Source organism: Zeus faber (assembly GCF_960531495.2).
Source record: "Zeus faber genome assembly, chromosome: 3".
Lineage (NCBI taxonomy): Eukaryota > Metazoa > Chordata > Actinopteri > Zeiformes > Zeidae > Zeus > Zeus faber.
In genome coordinates this window covers 13,085,500-13,106,993 of record NC_137190.1, presented here as the reverse complement: position 1 = coordinate 13,106,993, position 21,494 = coordinate 13,085,500, and the positions used below count along the sequence as shown (strand labels likewise).

The window sequence follows — 21,494 nt, the reverse complement described above, 5'->3', positions numbered from 1 at the left end:
GGCAACAGCCGGGGCCAAGTGGCAGCATTGTTGCTATTATGGCTGTGGGCATAGAATTGAAATAGAATATAAAATATAAATGAGGTTAATTAGTTATTTATCCTTTTAACACCGTGTCCTTCTTCTTTCGCCACAGACGGAGGTGAGTGAGGAATGTTTTCTGTTCATCTCCAGCTTCAGTTCACTATCCCCACTCCGCTCCTTATTTTAACACGGCTTCTTAAACGCAGACTGGACCCTGTCTGTGCCACACTTCATCTCATTACGTATATATTTCTATAAAGTACGATTAACTCCATCTTCATTTCATTGTATGTGGGGCAGCCTCCATCACCCGTGCATGGGATGTTCTGGTTTTCAGCTCAGCTATCGCTGTTGTTGTTGTTGTTGTTGTTGTTGTTGTTGTTGTTGTTGTTGTTGTTGTTGTTGTTGTTGTTGTAGTGGGGCATGGTGTGTGGACACGCTGCTTTTCGGAAAAAGGGTGTATTTCCCCAGCGTGTTAATGTGTGTGTGTGTGTGTGTGTGTGTGTGTGTGTGTGTGTGTGTGTGTGTGTGTGTGTGTGTGTGTGTGTGTGTGTGTGTGTGTGTGTGTGTGTGTGTGTGTGTGTCCCCCAAGGTTCAGAGTGGGTGGACCCCGAGGATCCCACGGTCATCGCAGAGACAGAGCTTCTGGGCGCGGCCGCGTCCATTGAGGCGGCCGCGAAGAAGCTGGAGCAGCTGAAGCCCCGAGCCAAGCCCAAGGTCAGTGCTGCGGCTCTGGGCTGAGCAGCGCCCCCTGTGTTCATGGAGGCCTGATTTATTATTATTTTTTTTTTTTTAAGTCCTGCACGTGCGCATGACCGTCTCGGGCCGACTTAGGGGTTCTTTTAAGAAAAGATAAAAGGACACGTTGATCCCAACGGGGAAATTAAGGGTGTTGCAAAAATAGATAAATATAAAGGAAATACAATTTGTTATTATGATAATAATAAAATATATAAAATAGTTTAACATATAATATTAATGATAAGGGGACTAATGGTGATGGTGGTGATGATGATGATAGTAGTAGTAGAAGCAGTACTGCTGGTAGTAGTATTAGTAGAAATAATAATAATGATGATACTATTACCACTAACACTGTTACTTCTGCTACTAAAAATAAATAAGCGGAGGGGGGCGCTAAAGAGACATCCACGACATACCAGAACAAACTTTGAAATGAGGCCTCGTAGATCTGATGTGAGTGAAGGTTCAGCAACTTGGTTGCTTATTTGTCGCCTCGAATTTGTTCAGAAAGAGATTTTGGTGGACTGATGGGGTGAAATCAGTAAAAGTTACAGAGTAAATAGAACAAAACCTGGAAGCCACGCTCAAGCCCCATTGGCTCGCATTCCTGGGGGCCTGGGGAGGAAGGCTCCGCCCACAAAAAAAACAGCCTGTTTTGGAACAAGAGGGTGATTAGAGGCATGTTAGGATGACTAGAATGCATAATTCAGCAACAAACTTCAAAGACATGTTTTGGGGACCTCAGAGTCCTGTATTAACTTCTGTAAGAAGGAGCATAATGGGTCCCCTTTAAAATATATCTAATCATATACATCTAAATGTTTATTTGACACCCCTGAGTCGGAGTACCAGTGAAACCAGACAGCGATGTTTAACAGTCAGTTTTGTCTTGTATTTTGTTTTTTGTGTTACGGTCATTTTTGGTTGTGACCTTGGCTGGATTTTGGCTTTGCAAATTGATCTTCTAACAACAACCGTCGGTTCAGGGTGATGACATCATACGTTGATGATCGCATTCGTGGATCAAGCAAAGACAGGAAATCTGTCGACGTCAACACTTATTAAAGTGGTAATAATCCGTATAATTATTGTAGTTTTTTTTTTTTTTAACTGGCACTTTACAAGAAACAGCCATTCAACATATTTGCATTATGCATGTGCTGCTCTATATGCTGTTTGCCATTGGTGGTGGCGGGGTCCGCCACGCGCAAGAAGTGATTGAATTTGCTCAAGCACCGTCGCTAGTTGCGGTCAGACTTTACATACGGATGAACATTCACAAAAAACACACAACAGATACAATATAATGGATTACCACTTTAATTCTATTCAATTATCTTTCATTATATCCTCCCATACAGTTGATACCCCTCCCCCGACTCCCACCTCCTGTACAGGTCCATCCCCACCTCCTCGTGTCCCATCTCTCTCCACCTCACCCCTCCCACAATCAATCAGTCAGCCAATCCATCCCTCCCTCCATCCCTCCTTTCACATCCATGCGTCCATCACTTTCTGGTTCCTCCAGCTCGACCAGTCAGAGAATATAACCCCAATTTGAACCCCCTTCTCCTCCTCCTCCCCTCCACCCGCCCCTACCACTGATGGCCTTCTCTGCAGGGCTCTGTCTGATATGTTTGATATATTAGGTTGTTATTCGGCTCCAACTATATATCAAACATATTCCTACAGTGTCCCGCCCTGTCTACAGACTGTTATGATCGTTTTTTCGTCTGCATGGAATTGATGTGTGTGTGTCTGTGTGTGTCTGTGTGTGTCTGTGTGTGTGTGTGTGTGTGTGTGTGTGTGTGTGTGCGTGTGCGTGTGGGCGCGTTGGTGTACCTGAAGGATAGAACGAGTAGAGTATACCTGAATGTGAAATAACTCGTAAACAGCATATCGCCTGCCGTGTGGGATATACTGCTTGTATGAACTTGCCGTTGCAGAGGTCGGCCACCGGGTGGTGTTTTACCTCCCTGTTTACGATCAGGTTGTTTTTTTCCACTTCACATATGTTTAAAGGATTAGAAAATAAAGCCATGTATAAAAAGAAAATGACTTTTTTTGCAGCAGCAGTAAAAAAAATATATTTAGAATGTATTAGTGAGGTATGAGTCTATATCAACCCATCTTTTAAAGGTTTAAATGCATTAAAAGACTTGGAGCATAAAGTGAGATAGATGTAGACTGTACCCGAATGTGAAATAAATGTGAAATAATGAACTTCCAAGGTCGACCGCCAGGCGGCGTTTACGTGGTCAAACAGGTCAAAGCGGCGCCTCCACCATCTTGTTTTCAAATTGGTTCATTTGGTTCCTTCCCTCAGCAAGCAGACGAGACCCTGGACTTTGAGGAGCAGATCCTGGAGGCGGCCAAGTCCATCGCCGCAGCGACCAGCGCCCTGGTCAAGTCGGCCTCGGCCGCCCAGAGGGAGCTGGTGGCCCAGGGGAAAGTGGGCTCCATCCCCGCCAACGCCGTGGACGACGGCCAGTGGTCCCAGGGACTCATCTCAGCGGTGAGTGCACACCGGAGGGGCGGGGGGTTAAGTTGCGACGGCCTTGTTTAGGCGTCATTTTTATTTGCACTTTAAGCGGTTATCTCTGTGATTTTATGACGTCTCACCAGTTTTTAGCTTTTTTAAATCTATGGTTTTATTTTTTTTCTTGGCTTTTATATAATGTCTCTTATGTAAAGCACTTGGAATTGCCCTTGGTTTGAATTAAGGTTTACCAATAAAAATGCCTTGCCTTCTGAATTCTGTTGTATTTGTAGGTAGAGTACAGTTTTCCCCCGTTCTGTGATTGGTAGATTCCAAATCGGTTTTTGTCTCATACTGATGCACAATGTCGTCGTCGTCCCCCCCCCCCCCCCCTTTTACCACAAAGGATCACAATTTTGCGAAGAGAGGCGACCGCTCTTACTGGTGGAACTCTCCTCTCCCCCTCACTCTAACTCACTCTCTTTCCTTTCCCACTCCCTCCCTCCCTCCCTCCGCCCCCCCCTCCAGGCCCGCATGGTAGCGGCAGCCACCAGTAACCTTTGTGAGGCGGCCAACGCCTCGGTGCAGGGCCACGCCAGCGAGGAGAAGCTGATCTCGTCGGCCAAGCAGGTGGCGGCCTCCACCGCTCAGCTGCTGGTGGCCTGCAAGGTGAAGGCCGACCAGGACTCTGAGGCCATGAGGAGGCTGCAGGTAGGGGGCGCTGCGTGGAAAAACACATGATGATGATGATGATGATGATTATGATACCAGAGGGATTGATTCATCAATGTCTCCTTTCAATCTATTTAATTACTATGGCGATCCGTCAGAGCAGCATTACACTGCTCTACCATTAGATTAGATTGGAGAGATACTTTATTCGTCCCCGGAGGGAAATTGACTTGTTACAGCGGCTCATCAGAGGAATTAAGTCATTGGCAAAAATTGGCAATGTGCGATAAACCTAAAAACAATCTCAAAATAGGAAAGTTGACAATAAACCAAAAAAAAAGAACAATAAGCAATTATAATAAGAAAACTATAACGTAATAAAATATAAAAAGTTAGATCATTTAATATGTTTGTTTTGTCAGAATATTTTTGACTGTTGTTTGATTCATAATTGTATTAATATATTATATTATCATATTTTTTTTTTAATAATGGCTGAATGTTTTTGTAAAGGGTAAGAAAGCTCCATAAATCAATAGAAAACAACCTTTTTGCTGCTGTATAAATTTCATATCTATATTTATTAAGCAGCTCACATCAAACAAGAGGCAATAATAATAAATGTCATGGAAAAAATGTTTATTTATACGTCTATTTGTCATATTATGTTATTTATCATATTTTTGACTGAATATTTTTTTTAAAGATTTGAAAACAATCTCAACTAAACGTCCGCTCTTGCGCTTTAATTTGCTGATAATCATTTTAAAACCCGAATTTCCTCCTCCTCCTCCTCCTCCTTCCCCCGGCAGGCGGCTGGAAACGCGGTGAAGCGGGCGTCGGACAACCTGGTGCGAGCGGCGCAGAAAGCCGCCTTCGACAAAGCGGACGACGACAACGTGGTGGTGAAAACAAAGTTCGTGGGAGGAATCGCTCAGGTGAGACGCGGCGTAAGAGGAGACGACGGAGCCAGGGCTTGTTTCGCTGGGAAATCGGTTCCAGGGTCTTCTTGTTTTGGTCACGTTTTGTTTGCGCTCGGTATTGGAGCCCGGTCCAAAGTGGAGTATTACGTTTGTTGACGTGAGCTGACCTTTGACTTGTATTTAATATTTGAACTAATTTTTATTGTTTTTACTCTGGGTATTTTTTATTATTATTCAAGGTCATTATTAATTTATTTGTCAAAAAATATATATGAGCGGAGGGTTCCTAAAAAAAATGTAAGCGGTGTTGTAGGTTTGAAAATTGTTTTTCTATTTAAATTGATAGACTTTAAATATTGACACGTATTGATATGATATTGATATGAAATGTAATATTATTGATATGATGACCTTGATGTAAGTTAATTCAAATGTCCTCAACAAATGTCCTTTTTAGAACACAGTGTGTGACGTTTGGGCGAAGTCCAGGCTTTTTATGTGTTTTTCCTCTTTCCGTTCCCCTCCCACGCAGATCATCGCTGCCCAGGAGGAGATGCTGCGGAAGGAGCGCGAGCTGGAGGAGGCGAGGAAGAAGCTGGCTCAGATCCGCCAGCAGCAGTACAAGTTCCTGCCCAGCGAGCTGCGGGAGGACGACAAATAACACACACACACACACACACACACACACACACACACACACACACACACACACACACACACACACACACACACACACACACACACACACACACACACACACACACACACACACCACCTTCTTACAGCTGCCAGACTGTGTGTGTGTGTGTGTGTATTGAGTTTTGGTTTCTTTTTAAGGGCACGCGTATTTACACGAGAAGTGGCTTACAAGGACTTTTCATTACGTTTCAATACGTTAAGAGTGACTTAATCGACCATGAAATCTCATTTTGTCCTTCAGCGGAATGTCCGTTCCACAGGTCGGCGTGGAACGGCGACCTGTTTTGTTTTTGTTTTTTTTGTTTTTTTTAAGAGAATGAACAGAGCAGAAAAAACTCCAAATTGTACAGCAACAACAACTATGAATGATAATAACCTGAATCCCAATGTGACTGTTACTGGTTTCATTTCCATTTAATAGCATATTTTTTTAAATGTCTAATGTCTTTTCGCGGGGGCGCACCAGAGCCTCCTTCTTCTGTGATTATTTATGAGAGGCCAGACTTTTGGGAAAAAATGGGCAACTTGGGCAGGTAGAGACTTGGAATGCCAATGTCGTGATGTTTGACTAATCCTGCAAATTTCGATGAAGGACAATGAAGTATTTGGGTTGCGGTACGGCAGACAGGAAGTAATGATCGCTTGATTTCTCCTCAAAATATAAGTGTGATTGTGCATAAAGCGCCTGTAAGACCTAAGAGGAATGTGTTTTATTGTGATATTTGTGTTAATTCTTTAATACGTACGAAGGAATACTTGCTCCTCACAATGTGGTTTTTTTTTTTTTTTTTTTTTTTGTTTGTTTGTTTTTACGGGAAAGTGCGACTTTAGCATGCAGGAAGTAAGACCATTACTAGAGCCTCTAAATTCCATACATTTGGATTTGTTTCCCATTTAATTGCAACACACGTTTTATTTCGTTCTCACTGCGGTTCGGTAGGTTCAGGATGCACTAACACAAGCGGTGCTGTAGGGGCCGCTGTTTCTTTGCTCATGCCCAAATAAAGTCTTCTTTCCCAGCTGCAAAGACTCAGTTGTAGTAAACAATCATTTGAGATAGTGGATATATTGTTACACCTCCTCAGTTGGTTTATTTATTTCTTTTCTATTTTGTAAATATGAATAGATCATTAGAAATAGAAAAGCCACCATATCAAATTACAGTTTAATAGGCTATCGTGCAAAAACCAGAGTGCTCATAGAAAAGCGTTACCTCTCCATTGATCCTGCACTTTGTGCTTCTTCAAAGGCGTTTTCCTACAATTCTGTGTATTAACTTTCCAATGCGGTGCTCTGATGCGGAGAGAATGTTAAATAATGAGTCTTTTCACTTTTCCAGCAATATGGTCACTGCTAGGGGCGAGGGCTCCATCCATCCATTCGGTTCGGTTAGAAATGTTGATTTCCGCCCCCCCCCTTCTAAATATTAATATTTAGTTAAAAAAACGATGAAGACACTTAGATGAAAGGAGTAGGGTCGTGTATAAGGCACATTTCATTTTTAAAGAGGAATTTGACCATGACCACTGCAGTGAATGATATGTTCTTTGTCTCAGTTCTAATGGTGCTCTGTGTAACTTGTTGTAGGTACTATAGTATAACTACCACTATTACTCGCTGCAATGTTTTTGGGGTGTTATTGCCACAGTTGGATTGTAGTGTGTGACTATACAAGCTGTGTATTGTGGTATATTCTAAGTCCTGCTCCTGCGGTGTGTTATGATGCATGCATGGCTTTGTGGTTTTTAACAAGAATGGAAAAAATAAAAAATAAATGTGTCACCACTTTATGGATTCATAGTTAAAACATCAGATTTCACTCAAGGACGACATCCTTGCTTTATGGTTAATATCTATAACTCTGTTGAAAGAGAGAGCGGGAGCTGTGTCTGGAATTCAGAGGTGTGTGTACAGTCGATATTATTTCAAGTTTTTTGGGGTTTTTTTTGGCTCCCAGTGCTCATCAGAAAAGTCTGTAGTGTTATTAGTGCCTTAGTGCGTATCCCATCCAGTCACCTCATCACGTCATGCCTAAATGGCCTTTTTTGGGGGGCGGATTTGCGGAAACATTGTTCCAGTCGATTTGAAGGAAAAATGTCTCTTGGAAGAAAAAGAAGATATAGATATATATAATAAAATGTATTTATATTATATATATATGAAGACAACACGTATTGTGCTGCATTCCATGGGCATATACCACAATGCTTCTGAACCGTGTTATTGTACATTATGAGTAAAAAAAATAATAATCACTTGGTTTTTTTCCTTTCCTGTTCTCTAGCCATTATGGAATATACATGCGATGAGGTGATTTAAGGTGTCTGTCGCCTAGTGTTGAGCTTTTTTTTTTTCCTTTGAACAGGATTAAAATCATGGTATTGGTACAAAACATGGAAAACGTTACACTACGATATGTATTTATCTGGCTTCAAGAAACAATATTTTTTGTATTCACGGAGAATAAAGGGTTTCAAAGTTATGTTTCTGAGGTTTTGTCTGTATTTTTTGTGCATTATTTTAAATCAGTTTACTGATTGATTGTCTATTGATGGATTATATCGATCAAATTTGGAAAAATAAGCCATGTCCTATGGGTTCCAACTTCACCCCATATTGTTATGGGACGTGTTTGAACCCATCTGGGTGATAAATGCGTAGATTGATCGATCTGCAGATATTTGTTGACAATGGCTGTTTTAACATAATAAATAAGCGTCCAAATGTTAATGCTAGTGGTGTATATAGGTTTTAATCCCTTGGTGGCATGAGAAATTGGGATTATAATAATTATATAATAATATAACAATATATAATAAAATGTATATTTATATTGTATTATATATAATTGGCACATTTGACCGGTTGGAACTGTGTAAAATCTGCTTTTGCAGAAAAAAGATGGAACAAGATGGAAGAATAAAAATTTGAAAACAATTATCCGCTATTTAAGCACTGTAATGTTTTCCAATCAGTGATAAAAAATAACTTCCAAAATTGACTTTTCCACATGGGTGACAATGACCCCCAGCCTAACCAATGTATTTAAATCATATGTAAATACATTGCTTAAGATACATGTACTTTTCATAATTTTCTACACTTGATTTAACTTGCCTGGAATTACTGTTTTTATATCATATTTAACTCTATGGCAGGAATAAATAATCCACACTTATACAGATGTAAATAGATCTATACCTGTAAACCATATCCAATGTTTCTATAGAATACTTTAAAAGAAGACATATTTGTTACCAGCAGCTACTGTAGATGATCTAATCATAATGAATATCCTCCTGGCGTGGCGTGGCGTGGCAGGACACCGTGGTATTTTTGAGTCAGCACTACGCTCCGGCCCCCGGGCTAAATTGGGCCCCTGCAGCGATGAGGTGGGGCTCTCTCTAAATATGTCCCTCTGCCCTAAAGTGTGAGGAAGCAATGTCATAAAGAGCCGCAGCTGCTCCCATTACAAGTTTTAACACAGGAATCCTCTTCGATTTTTCTTGTTCTGTTTTTTTTCCCTTCCCCTTCTCATACATCCTTGGATTTCATTTTACAGGCGGTTTAAAAAGTCATATTTGAATCGAATGGATTTTTTTTTTTTTTTAATTGAGTTGAATGGATTCGGGAGCATTCTGGAGACGACACCTGAGGGATAATGCGGGAAATAAATCTCTTCTCTCTCAGAGACGGTGTGACCACGGTGACCCAGCAGCAGCTCAGCCGCTGTTCTCGCCTCCTAAATTGTATCAAAACAAATGTTAGAGTGACTGTACTGCCGAGCTCCGACTCAGGTCATCGGGTTATACTGTATCTCCCTCGATCTCCATATCCGCCTTCATTTTTCATCTCAACCCCCATCCCCAAACCTTTTTCCTCTTCTTACTGGTGTACCCTATAGTTTCATGCGTTGCCATAAATTAAATTAAATGGAATTAAAACATGATGTCACTCCTCAGGCAGCTGGGTGTTGAGTGGCGGCTCAGATTTGTCACTTGGCCGATATAACATGAGCTCACATCTCAGGCGTCAACACACTCTGAGTTTGACTGGTTCTGACTGGTGTGTGTGTGCGTGTGTGCGTGCGCGCGCGCCGGAGTGAGAGGGAAAGACACTAAAATACTTTAACACTTGGCTGAAGTTTCTGCAGATTTATGAAACTATAAAAAAAAACCAACTATTCAATCATTTTGGATTTATGGTTCCTGCTTTGATAATCTTTCAGTGTCATTTGATTACTGAAGGAATCAGGTACAGAACTCTGAAAATCCCCTCTATTGATGTATTTAGAAACAAAATTGAATGCACAAACATGCCTGTCCGTCTATTATATCATGATATATTATCTTTATACAAAGAACGTATGTATGTGACAAATAAACTTCTTGAATCTTGAATCTATATGATATGATATTATATTATAGATAATGATGTCATCATATCAATAGAATCTCCAAAAGTCTTTCTAGTTCACATTTCACAGACATCATTTTTACTGGACACATTCTTACATGATCCTCATCTGTTTGCAAAATAGAAAATAAAACACAAATTAAAAAAAAAAAAAAAAATCTAATATACACAATCAGCCAAAACATACAGAATAGAAATAGCCACATATCTAAAGATACACACACATATATATATACACTATACACATATTTATTCCCATATACTGTGTCTTCTCCCACTGGCTGCCCTCCCGTCAATAAACCATCAGCAGCTGGACGGGTTTGAGGTGCTGATGTGTCTCCATCCAGGCTCGGGTCATGATGGGATGCTTTCACTCCCCGTAAGCCGCTCTGATCCTCTCTGCACGAGGAGAAGGCCGAGGCTCCGTGTGCGTGGATGGAGAACGGCATAGTGACACATAACACCAGAACAACACTATCCGGACCGCACAAAGGATTGCTATGACAATACTTCAACATGAAGGCCATTCATACATGCCCAGGGAGGGGAGGGGCGGGGTCAGCTAATTCAGGTGGGGTTTTTTTTTTTTTTTTTTATAATTGGTTAAGTTTACTTCAGTTTCATTTTGTTAACCTTGCAGTCATAGAGAGAGGATTTATATATTTTTTTACGGATTAAGACGGCACACAAAAATGAAATCACGTCAGATGATAGGTTACAAATCGTAAACATCAACATACTTTGTGTTTTGATTGTACTGACGTTTTGAAATAAGGCTCAGCATGTGGTACAGTGATCAGGTCAGTGTGACTTAAAAACCGCAGCCGGGCTGAATGTGAATTTGAGATATTTTTGTTTATTCTTCGTTATTCAGACTGTTAAGCTTCTTTGTGCCAGTTGTCTGCACAGCGGTGCACTATTATAACGTGCGTATTAGAGATGCAGATGGACATGTATATGAAATCTCTCGAAGTGTGATATTCGAATTTTTAATAATTACAACTGTTGGCCTGCTAGAGGACTTGTTTTGTTTATTTGTTTGTTTGTTTCCTCTGGTGGTGAAGGGGCTCAGATGCTCCCGTTTCAGTGGGACAGTGTGTCGTGGGTGGGTGTGGGTGTGGGAGTGGGTGTAGCTGTTGGTGTTCGGGTGGGGGGGGGGGGGCGCTGAGCAGGTGTCTTCGAGGCAAGAGGTTCCTAAAAATACATTCTCAAGGAAAGGAACATAGCAGGGGGGGTGGGGGGGGGAGTGAAAATAACAAGAGGCAACGTGATTTAAGGAAGACGTCTCGGCAGCAACACTTCTTATCGGTCGCCGCTGATGATGTCACATAGAAACCAGGTTCAGTTTTCATCTTGATTGAACCCACTTACAATGCATCTACCCAGGTACTCTTAAGAGATGTGACATATGATATTTATATAATATAGGATAAGATAATAATAATTTAAGATAATAAGATGTGATAAGATAACAAGATAAGATTTTAAGATTTTAAGATAAGAGGCGTTACTGCTGCAAAAACGGCGCACGTCAAGAAGGAGATACAAATCAAAATAAGATAAGAAACACGTGTGTCCAGTCCACTCTCTATCCACACGACGTTCACATGTGGTAGAAAGACGTCATGAGCAAACCCTGTGCAAACTACCGAGCCCAACATGAACAGGTGTCAGTCAGTACAGACAGTACAAGTTACAGTACTGCGGCATGTGGTGTGTGTGACAAATAAAGATTCTTCTTTTTCTTATTCTTCTTCTTCTTCTTCTTCTTCTTCTAATACGAGTGTTAATGTTATCGTGATGACAAACAGCTGTGAGTAAATGGCGTCCAGCCACAGCAGCGGCCCAAAAAACACACGTATTTGTCCTTCTACGCCCCTCCTTTTTGGAACATGCCGAGGGGCTTAGACATCAAAAGTACTGTAGCAGAGCGGTGTTCCGGGAATAGACGTCTCGGCCAATCACGAGCCTCCTCTCAAGCTGTTAGCGCTGCCGCCGGGTGACAGCTGCGCGTAGAGCCCCCAAATGCCAAGGCCTCCGGCCCTGTCACCGAGGGCCCATTTGGGATCATTCCCAGGCACTTATGAGCTTATGATAAGGTTGTATGATGAGCTCCGTGATATACCTCCACGGGGGGGGGGGGGCAGGGAACGAGGCCGGTGATGAGGCTGTCGTGAGCTCTGGACACGACCGCTTAGCCCCGCGCCGCATCGCAGACAACGCGACACCCCCGGTGGGCCAGAGGAACATTTCACACGGGCTTATTCAATCACCGAGTGGGCTGTCCCTTCAAAGGCACGATGTCATTTCCTCCTGCGTTCAGGATGACGACGTCCATTTCCAAAGGGGAAGAAGCGGACGATCGTCTCTCTCTCTCTCTCTCTCTCTCTCTCTCTCTCTCTTTTTTCCTTTTTTTTCACCCCTGCTGTCCAAGTTAAACAACATTCTTGTCGTTTCAACTTTTCTGTTTTCGCGAAATACGTATAAAGGGAGCGGTTTTCGCAGACGGGGTTTAATGTCAGTCAGGACCAAGCTTATCCTTCTTGAATTCATGCAGAATTGAAAAATGCCTTCCTGAGACGTTTCCCCAGTGAAGATGAGTTTGTTCTAGACCGGGTCATCTCCACATCATCCATCCATTTCCTCAGTTTCCTCAAGGTCGACCCGGAGGCGCTACGCCCTTCGATCCAAAGATAAACCTGCCTCTGCCCGGGTTTGATTCAAACCTCCACCTAGGCCTAGATTAGCTCTAATTTTCCTTCCAGAAATATATATTTATATATTTATTTTCTTTAAACCTAGACTAAAGATGCAAGTCTGAGACTGCGTTCAACCGCGACGGAGGAAGGCCATTCCAAGTGAGCCCAGATTAAAAGGTGTAGATCTAGCCCAAAATGACAGCTCCACCCCTGTATGTGAGGCCTTGAAGTTGATACGCGGGTTACTATCGTCAGTTTGCTTTCTCCTTCAAGCTCTTCCACGGGACGACCGCTTTGAGTCCCGACCCCCGACTTACTTCCAGGTCGGGGGGTGTGGGAGCGTGGTGGTGGTGGTGGGGTCGAGCGGGTGTTGGAAATAGGACCAGACGTCTCGGTGTGGGGGTTCTCGGGGAGGGGTTTGGCCCCCCTCGTGTCCCTTGTATAGTCACACAAGTCGTCAACTGTCTCGGAACGGACGAATCACCGGAGGGATGCATTAAAAAAAGATGCCGGCGAGCAGCTGGACACGCTTCCAAAAAAGCGTTGGGTGTCCTGGGGGGAAGGGGGCGGGGGCGGGCGGTGGGGATCCAGTGACCGGGGGGCTCCTCCGGGGCGGAAGCTGATATTTGAATCACTACGTGTGGCGAGGAACCCGCACTCCAGCTTAGGGTCGAGTTCGGTGCAGACGCTCTGAGGCTCCTCCGTCCTTCCTTCTCCTTTCGTTCTTTCCTTTCCTCCTACGATTCCTTTCGGTTTTGTCGTTGCCGCGGCCGGCACCACCTCCACTGAGCAGCCATGGACGCCATCAAGAAGAAGATGCAGATGCTCAAGCTCGACAAGGAGAACGCCTTGGACAGAGCGGAGCAGGCTGAGGGCGACAAGAAGGCGGCCGAGGACAGGAGCAAACAGGTCGGGCGCGGGGCGTCGGTGGCTTGGTGCCACGGTTCTCAAACCGGGGCCCCTGGGGACCCTCCAGGGGGCTCCCCATCTAAATGATTGATAGTTAAACTTTACCATTATTTCATTAACAAGACCCCGTTTGTAAAATAACGGCTTTTTTGATCATAGTTTCTCTGTTAACTATACAGACAGGTGTGGAATTTTGGACTAAATCGTCTCAGATTGGGCCTTCCTAGAGACAAATGGGGTCCACATCAAATGCATATCGAATTGGGGGCCCTTGATATGTGAAAGGTTTATAATCACCGCCGTATAGAGCGCTCCAACCGTGGGCCACCCACCACCATCCCCTTTTTATGTGGATGTAAATGGGATTTTAAGGATAAAGGAATAATTCAAACGACAACAGCTTCCATCAGTCGAGTTCAAAAGACTTTTAATTTGGAAAATGTTTCAGAAATATTTCAGAAATGATTCATGATGAAATGATACCAAGCTGCATGGCATCAACTTAGAGCACAGTATAGTACATTTAGTTGAGTTCATAGCCTTTACATTGCAAAGTACAGTCTGAAAAAACGGTGCAATTAACAGTTTGTTACGTTCTTCATTTGAACCAGTGCCATGTTGACTAAATGCCGTTGTTTCTGTCTACGTCTCCACGCCCTCGTGCACCATCTCCCCACCAGCTGGAGGACGACCTGGTAGCGCTGCAGAAGAAGCTCAAGGCCACAGAGGATGAGCTGGACAAGTACTCGGAGGCCCTCAAGGACGCCCAGGAGAAGCTGGAGCTTGCCGAGAAGAAGGCCACAGACGTGAGTTTGGGGGTCAATGAAAAAAAAAAAAAAAAAAAAAAGTTGAAGACGTGACCTCAAGCGCGCCGACCTCGCTGGAATCGTTACAAATCCCGCCCTTTCGGTGGCTTCGTGAATTCGGTGAAGGTGTTGTCAATCGTGCAAGGGCTCAGTCGGGATACAGAAAGGGTTAAATTTAGAACATGTGCTGTATATGGCGTGGTGGCAGCTCACTGGCCACAGAACCACAACGGGAGAATCTAAAGACCAGTGTAGAATTTCGGGGGGGGGGGGTTATGTTGTGATGAAACAGCTCCCAGAATTTCTTTTTAACTCCATTCTGGACATGTACCATTTTGTGTTTTAATTTCCACAGAATTTGACAGAAATGAATTCAGCAATAGAGCCCACTGAAATACTGTCATACCTGACAGCGCATGTTAGACAAGATAAACAAACAAAACACACCTGTTCATCAATAGCAACAGGCAATAAACACCTGAATTTGCTTTTAAACTGTATAATAAAAACGATACCCCCCCCCCCCCAAAAAAACCCATTTACAATAATAGAGAGGAACACAGAAAACATATACACACACACACACACACACTAGGCCTATCAACCAAACTCTTATTTTGAATTCTTGATCGTGTGCAAACCAAGTCATCCTTCAAAGGTAAGAAGTGTGATTTCCGTGTCTCCGTAGACCATTGTTCCCAGATACATAGGACATCCGTTTCCATATATCATATATCTGACTAAAATTCAAATCAAACGAGTTCAGGCCTTTCGGGCTGGAGGTGTCTTCCTCAGATCACCAGCAGGGGGCAGCGGTCTGGGGAGTTTATAGTTCGAGGTTTATAACCAACAACAATTTGACATTCTGATATGAAGTCACGCTACTCCGATCATACAGCGCGTGCCTGTAGCCTGGGATGGAGGGATGGAGGGATGGATGGAGGGCGGGGTAGCTGGATGCGGGTCGGTTGTTTGGCTTAGCCCCCCCAAAAACAAAACCTTAATGTCCAACCAAAGCCAATTGAACCCTGCAACGGTAATTTCTCTTGGAGAATCATGGGCTGCATGTTGAGATGTCAATGTGGGGAATCGTACCCTAAATACAACTAAGTTGGTGGAAATGTCCAGTTTTTGGTCTTTGGCCGACTCCTTCCAATAAACTGTCTTTAGCCCCCTGTTGAGATATTATAGTGAGTTTAAATCTAATTATATTCTCGTCTGTATGAACACTGCACACGGTGGCCTCCAGATCGCCAGTGAGTATCCTTGGAGTAAAATTACTCTAACGTGTGCTATGGGTCAGTGAGGAGGAAGAAGAAACGAGTTCAGGCCTTTCGGGCTGGAGGTGTCTTCCTCAGATCACCAGCAGGGGGCAGCGGTCTGGGGAGTTTATAGGTTGATGTTTACCCCCCCCCCCCCAAAAAAAAATAAATTAATTAAAAAAAAAAGAAAAATCGTAGCATTCGTACGGAACGTGGTTAAAACCGATATTTAAAGAAACAAAAACAACAATATATATATTCAATATACACACACACGCACGCTTTCGCCATCGCGTATTAAACAGTCATTTCCGGTGTGTGGCGGCTCGCGCCCTCCTCGTCATCGGTTAATTGGAGACACCGGGAGCGGTGCGCGAGGTCCGCGTCACGGTCACGGTCGCGCGCGCGTGCCTGTACGGAAGCCGCCGAAGCAGAGCTGCTCGCGCGGGTGGGGACACCGCCACCCACCCACCCACCCCCGCTCCACCACCCACCCACCCACCCCCGGACGCCGGACGGAGAAGCGGGAGCCATGGCCGGAGGAGCGTCCCTGGAAGCCGTGAAGAAGAAGATCCGGTCCCTGCAGGAGCAGGCGGACGCGGCGGACGAGCGAGCGTCGAGCCTGCAGCGGGACCTGGCCCGGGAGAGGCGCGAGAGGGAGGCCGTAAGCTGCGCGTGATTTGAGGCAATTAGGGCTTAGGGGCGCGTGTGTGTGTGTGTGTGTGTGTGTGTGTGTGTGTGTGTGTGTGTGTGTGTGTGTGTGTGTGTGTGTTGCCCCGGGTAGGCCGGAACGCCCCGTGCCCGCCGCGGCGGGGCGGCTCCGTGGCGCGGATGAAATGGCTCAACACGCTGACCCCGGTGAATGAGACCGTCTCTCGCGTTGTGAGGCGCGTCCGTGGGTATTCGGGGAAATGAGGTTCTCAAGCAAGTGGAGGGAGCTGGTAACATGGAAAAATGGTGCTGATAACCCTAAAATAAGGAACCGAGGATGGAGAAATGTCCCTTCACATACCTCAAATATGTGTGTGTGTGTGTGAGACAACGGTGGCTCTTGTCTGAGCCACCCTGCAGCCTTTTAAAACCTCGCCTTAATACACTCTTAAACCCATAAGACTATTGGGGGGAGATTGTAATTGCACAGGACACCAGATCCTCCTTGATTCAGCCTTAAACCAGCGGATTTGGGCGCGGCGTGTACACGAGGTGTGGTTTGTTCCCGGTGCTGATGCCGTCTCCCCCCTCCTCCCCCTCCAGGCTGAGGGAGATGTCGCCTCCCTGAACAGACGCATCCAGCTGGTGGAGGAGGAGCTGGACCGCGCCCAGGAGCGTCTGGCCACGGCGCTGACGAAGCTGGAGGAGGCGGAGAAGGCGGCCGACGAGAGCGAGAGGTGGGGGCACCCTCCGCGGCCGGGAAGCCGCCTGATGTTTTCCGGGGGTGGGGTGCCGGCTTGAAAAGTTTTCCTGGCGCACAATATTCGCGCCGACTTTGGGGAAGGTCGCGACGGTCAATGCCAATGTGCGATCGATATTGGCATCGTTGGCTGTCCGCCATGTTGCAATGGACAAGACGCAGGTGTAATGTCAACATTCTGATATGAAGTCACGCTACTCCGATCATACAGCGCGTGCCTGTAGCCTGGGATGGATGGATGGAGGGGGGGATGGATGGAGGGATGGATGGATGGATGGAGGGCGGGGTAGCTGGATGCGGGTCGGTTGTTTGGCTTAGCCCCCCCAAAAACAAAACCTTAATGTCCAACTAAAGCCAATTGAACCCTGCAATGGTAATTACTCTTGGAGAATCATGGGCTGCATGTTGAGATGTCAATGTGGGGAATCGTACCGTAACTACAACTAAGTTGGTAGAAATGTCCAGTTTTTGGTCTTTAGCCCCCCCCCCCCCGTTGAGATATTATAGTGAGTTTAAATCTAATTATATTCTCGTCTGTATGAACACTGCACACAGTGGCCTCCAGATCGCCAGTGAGTATCTTTGGAACAAAAACACTCTAACGTGTGCTATAGGTCAATGAGGAAGAGATTTGTTTTCCTTTGCTAATATTAACCGGCGGTCAGAATACAGCCAACTGAGGTGGGGTACGTTTTTAGAATGGAGTACTGCAAGATCTTGGTGAACAGGAAGACGGTAGCTCACAGTTGTGCCGCATGGGACCTGTGTTTCCCACGACGTTCTGCCGCACGGGACGGCGTTGCCCAACAGGTCATGCAACTCATGCGCGCCCGTTAACGCGCTCTCAATACCAAGTAAACAGACCTAGCGTCGGTGGTTGTCCTGCGGCGCCGTGTCGTGACCCCCACCCTCTCCCACTTTCTCCGCCTGCAGAGGAATGAAGGTCATTGAGAACAGGGCGATGAAGGACGAGGAGAAGATGGAGCTGCAGGAGATCCAGCTGAAGGAGGCCAAGCACATCGCTGAGGAGGCTGACCGCAAATACGAGGAGGCGAGTGGCTCAGCGGCCTGCCCGGGAACCTGAGCTTGGGAACCCGCAGCGAGACCCCCCCCCCCACACACACACACACACACACACACACACACACACACACACCCGCCCCTTCACCCCTCCTCATCAAGGAGATGATTGTTTTTAGGGTAGTCACTGGATTCAATTGACATCACCGTTGATTGACCATGAATTGGACGTGCGTCATTATGGGTTAACTACTTCTTGGGATCCATGACGTCCCATCTCACCAGACCAAACTAATGAAGGTATTATTTCCACCCTGGACGTTCCGGGGGATTGTCGCGGTCCTTTTCTAACCCATGTCCTGTGACTCCAGGTGGCCCGTAAGCTGGTGATCATTGAGAGCGACCTGGAACGTACGGAGGAGCGCGCTGAGCTGTCTGAGGGGTGAGCGCCTCCTCCCCCCCCATGTCCCCCCCCCCGTCAACCGTTTATTTAATAACCGGGGGGTTGTTTTTTTAAATAAGGCTTTCTGCTCCCTCCTCTTCTCCCCGACCTCCAGCAAGTGCTCAGAACTGGAGGAGGAGCTGAAGACCGTGACCAACAACCTGAAGTCTCTGGAGGCTCAGGCCGAGAAAGTAGGTGGCCCCGCCGGCGTGGCGGCGTGAAGTCTCGGCGTCCGGCCCGTCTGTCGCTTTGTTCTTTGTTCCGAGTTCGGGTGACGTTGTGTCTGACGCCCGCTCCTCCCTCGCCCCCTGCAGTACTCGCAGAAGGAGGACAAGTACGAGGAGGAGATCAAGGTCCTGACGGACAAACTGAAGGAGGTGAGTCCGGGAGCCTCGAACCGTCAATGTGAGGGCGTCGCGTTTAACCGCTCTCTGTCGCGTCCGTTGCATTTATTTTACTTCCCCAAATCGCGTTGTTGAGTCGGAATCTTCCACATAAACAGCCGTTGGACAAATGTGAATTGTGGTCGTGTCTCCCTCCTCTCAGGCTGAGACGCGTGCTGAGTTCGCTGAGAGATCAGTCGCCAAGCTTGAGAAGACCATCGACGACCTGGAGGGTATGAACCTGCTTTTATATACGTCGTCAAATGTAGTTTATGGCTGGAGGGATGGCATCTGGATTGATTGATTTTTAATGTCGGGTACATGGCGGGTGCTAAATCGTAATATTCGACCTTTTCAATGAGCACTAAAGTGACTTTGAGCTTTTTTTTTTTTTTTTAATCTTTTATAATTTATACTTGAAAGTTTTCAGTTTTTAACAGAATACAAACATACAAGGTTCAATAATGGGGGAGGGAAAAAAAGAACAAATGGCTAAATACACTCTTGACGAGGAATAAAGATTGGATATTATTAAATAATAATAATGTATCTTAAGGTAAATGCCAAAATGAACCTGAGCGTCCTAACACACTTTAGTCTGTACAGTAAATGCAGATTTGAAGCATCTTATTGTGCTCGCTCTACCTCCCTGTTTCCTACACCTATATAAGTGAGACTCCTTATACTTTCACACCTTTTCTATATTCTGTCTCTTGGGTGACACTTGGGAGTGGAGGGCGTAACGTGATCTCCTTTGGAGTTTAGTTTTTTTTTGTTTTTTTTTACGTGTCAGGATATACAAATGGAAAGTATTTAGTCGAGGGTGTAGTTAAAGAAAAAAGATTCCAATATAGTCGAGTCTCTGCGTGATGTTATTCCTGTTATTTCTCACCTTGACGTGATGGTGTGTACGCTGGTGGCTGTAAAAGGCCAGACGGTCTCAAGGCGTCTTTTCGGAGTCGGGGGGGGGGGGGGGGGGGGGACACGTGAGGCTGTTTCTTTGACTCCTCAGGAATTTGACACGACATCAGCAGCTGTTGCGCATCCTTCTATTTCTGTCCTTTGCCAGATTTGTTTTTCTTTTTATATATTCTGTTGGGTTTTTCATTTATTTTCCTTTTTCTGTCTCTGTTCTTTTTCTTTTTTCCCCCAACCCGATTCCACGGCGTCCGTCCTTCACTCCCTCCGTCACCTCACCTTTTTCTTGCCCTCCCTCCGTTCACGTGAACCCACATAATAGATGAGCTGTATGCCCAGAAACTGAAGTACAAGGCCATCAGCGAGGAGCTGGACCACGCCCTCAACGACATGACTTCCATGTAATTCACCATCTGCTTGTGCCTGCTGTTTGAACACATTGGCGCCATCTCGTGGTTTGCCTTAGTACTGCACTCATGTAGAGCTTCATTTAAAAAAAAAAAAAAAAAAATGCACTCTTCAATTTCCCCATCTATTGGCTAATATTTTCTTGCTATTATCCATTTAGTGATATTTCATATTTTAAATCCTTGGCTTGGTGTCAACCACCTTTTCAACGTCTTAGAGGACATAAGAAATAAACTGGGTGTGGCACTTAATCAAAAAATGAAACATTCCCCTTTCTGTTGGCTAATGTTTTGTAGACATTGGTATATCATTAGTGGCATTTTATATTCCATATATTTTCTTAGCTTTTGCCTCAACCACCCTTTTAAAAGAAGATACCTTCGTCTTATTTTCTTTCGTTTATTTCTCATGTACTCTCCCTATCCCTGCATCTCATTTGGTTGAAGGGTTTCCTTTTCTGTTCTGCATGCGTTTTGGTTTCCTTGGTTCAAGTTTTTCTTTCTTCAATATTCCCTTTTCTCCCCCTCCTTTTTTCCTCCACAGCTAATTTGTCCCCATACCTTCACCCCGAGAAGCCCCCTGCTGGCTGAACGCCATCACCCCCCCTCTTCTCTGTCCCCTCCTCCGTCTCTGGGGCGCTCTGTGGCCGCTCCGTCACCGCCACCTGTACAGAAGTCTAAGTTGTGTCGCTCTGTGTGAAATAAACATTATTCCATCCATCCACGTCCGCCCTCTGTCCTGTCCTGCCACTCTCCTCCATATCCATTTTGTGTGTCTCATCCTATGATTTGATTTTTATGTTTTTCCTTGTCTTTTTGTCTTTAATTTATTTGTCAAGTGACTTTTGAAAAAGAATTAGCTCTGAAGCTCCTTCCCGCCCCGTTCCATTGTGTTGTTTAGCGTTGTGGTGGCTCAACATGACACCCAAGAGTTTTGATATTTAGCTTGGAGTCGTGTCATAAGGAGTATTTCAATCAGAATATTAACCGGTAACTTGGTGTTGATTAGTTGGGTTGTACAGGAATAGGCTCATGACTGTCGGTCATCTTGCATTGCATGTTGGAATTCAAGTAAAATGTAGAATTTCCTATTTCTCTATTTATTCTTGAACGTGCCCTTAAGTCTAGAGAGGAATGACTGCATCGCCGAGCGTTATACAATTAAAATAAATGACTTCAGGAGCATGAGGGGTTTAAGGTTTGTATGTAGAATGTGAAGGACGTTTTGGAGGTTGATTACTGTACGTGCAGAGCTGGTTAATTTGGGTATCAGAATAATA

At 45.0% G+C, this 21,494-nt stretch overlaps 2 protein-coding genes across 2 annotated transcripts in view; both read left to right on the top strand.

Annotated features, from left to right (window-relative positions):
* The window catches only part of LOC307228101 (talin-2), a 95,372-nt gene extending 87,358 nt beyond the window's left edge, over positions 1-8,014 (top strand). The window contains exons 54-58 of the mRNA XM_079997624.1: positions 617-741; positions 3,095-3,283; positions 3,776-3,958; positions 4,732-4,857; positions 5,375-8,014. Of these exons, the coding sequence (XP_079853750.1) occupies positions 617-741; positions 3,095-3,283; positions 3,776-3,958; positions 4,732-4,857; positions 5,375-5,503 (752 nt within the window). The 3' untranslated portion in view covers positions 5,504-8,014. The remainder of the gene's footprint in view (positions 1-616; positions 742-3,094; positions 3,284-3,775; positions 3,959-4,731; positions 4,858-5,374) is intronic.
* A 5,277-nt stretch (positions 8,015-13,291) lies between these two features.
* tpma (alpha-tropomyosin) lies at positions 13,292-20,938 on the top strand. The gene is made up of 10 exons (XM_079997631.1): positions 13,292-13,565; positions 14,246-14,371; positions 16,888-17,021; positions 17,978-18,095; positions 18,436-18,506; positions 18,622-18,697; positions 18,821-18,883; positions 19,053-19,122; positions 20,130-20,208; positions 20,759-20,938. Exons 1-10 carry the CDS (start codon positions 13,452-13,454, stop codon positions 20,760-20,762), a joined length of 855 nt encoding a protein of 284 aa, XP_079853757.1. The 5' UTR covers positions 13,292-13,451; the 3' UTR covers positions 20,763-20,938.
* The last annotated feature ends 556 nt before the right edge of the window (positions 20,939-21,494 follow it).

What these genes read in the sequence shown, in the direction of transcription:
- tpma (XM_079997631.1), top strand. Translation starts at nt 13,452, where the DNA reads ATGGACGCCATCAAGAAGAAGATGCAGATGCTCAAGCTCGACAAGGAG. An exon ending in CCGAGAAGAAGGCCACAGAC is followed by an intron (nt 14,372 to 16,887) that starts GTGAGTTTGGGG and finishes CTCCCCCTCCAG; the next exon opens with GCTGAGGGAGATGTCGCCTC. An exon ending in CTGACCGCAAATACGAGGAG is followed by an intron (nt 18,096 to 18,435) that starts GCGAGTGGCTCA and finishes CTGTGACTCCAG; the next exon opens with GTGGCCCGTAAGCTGGTGAT.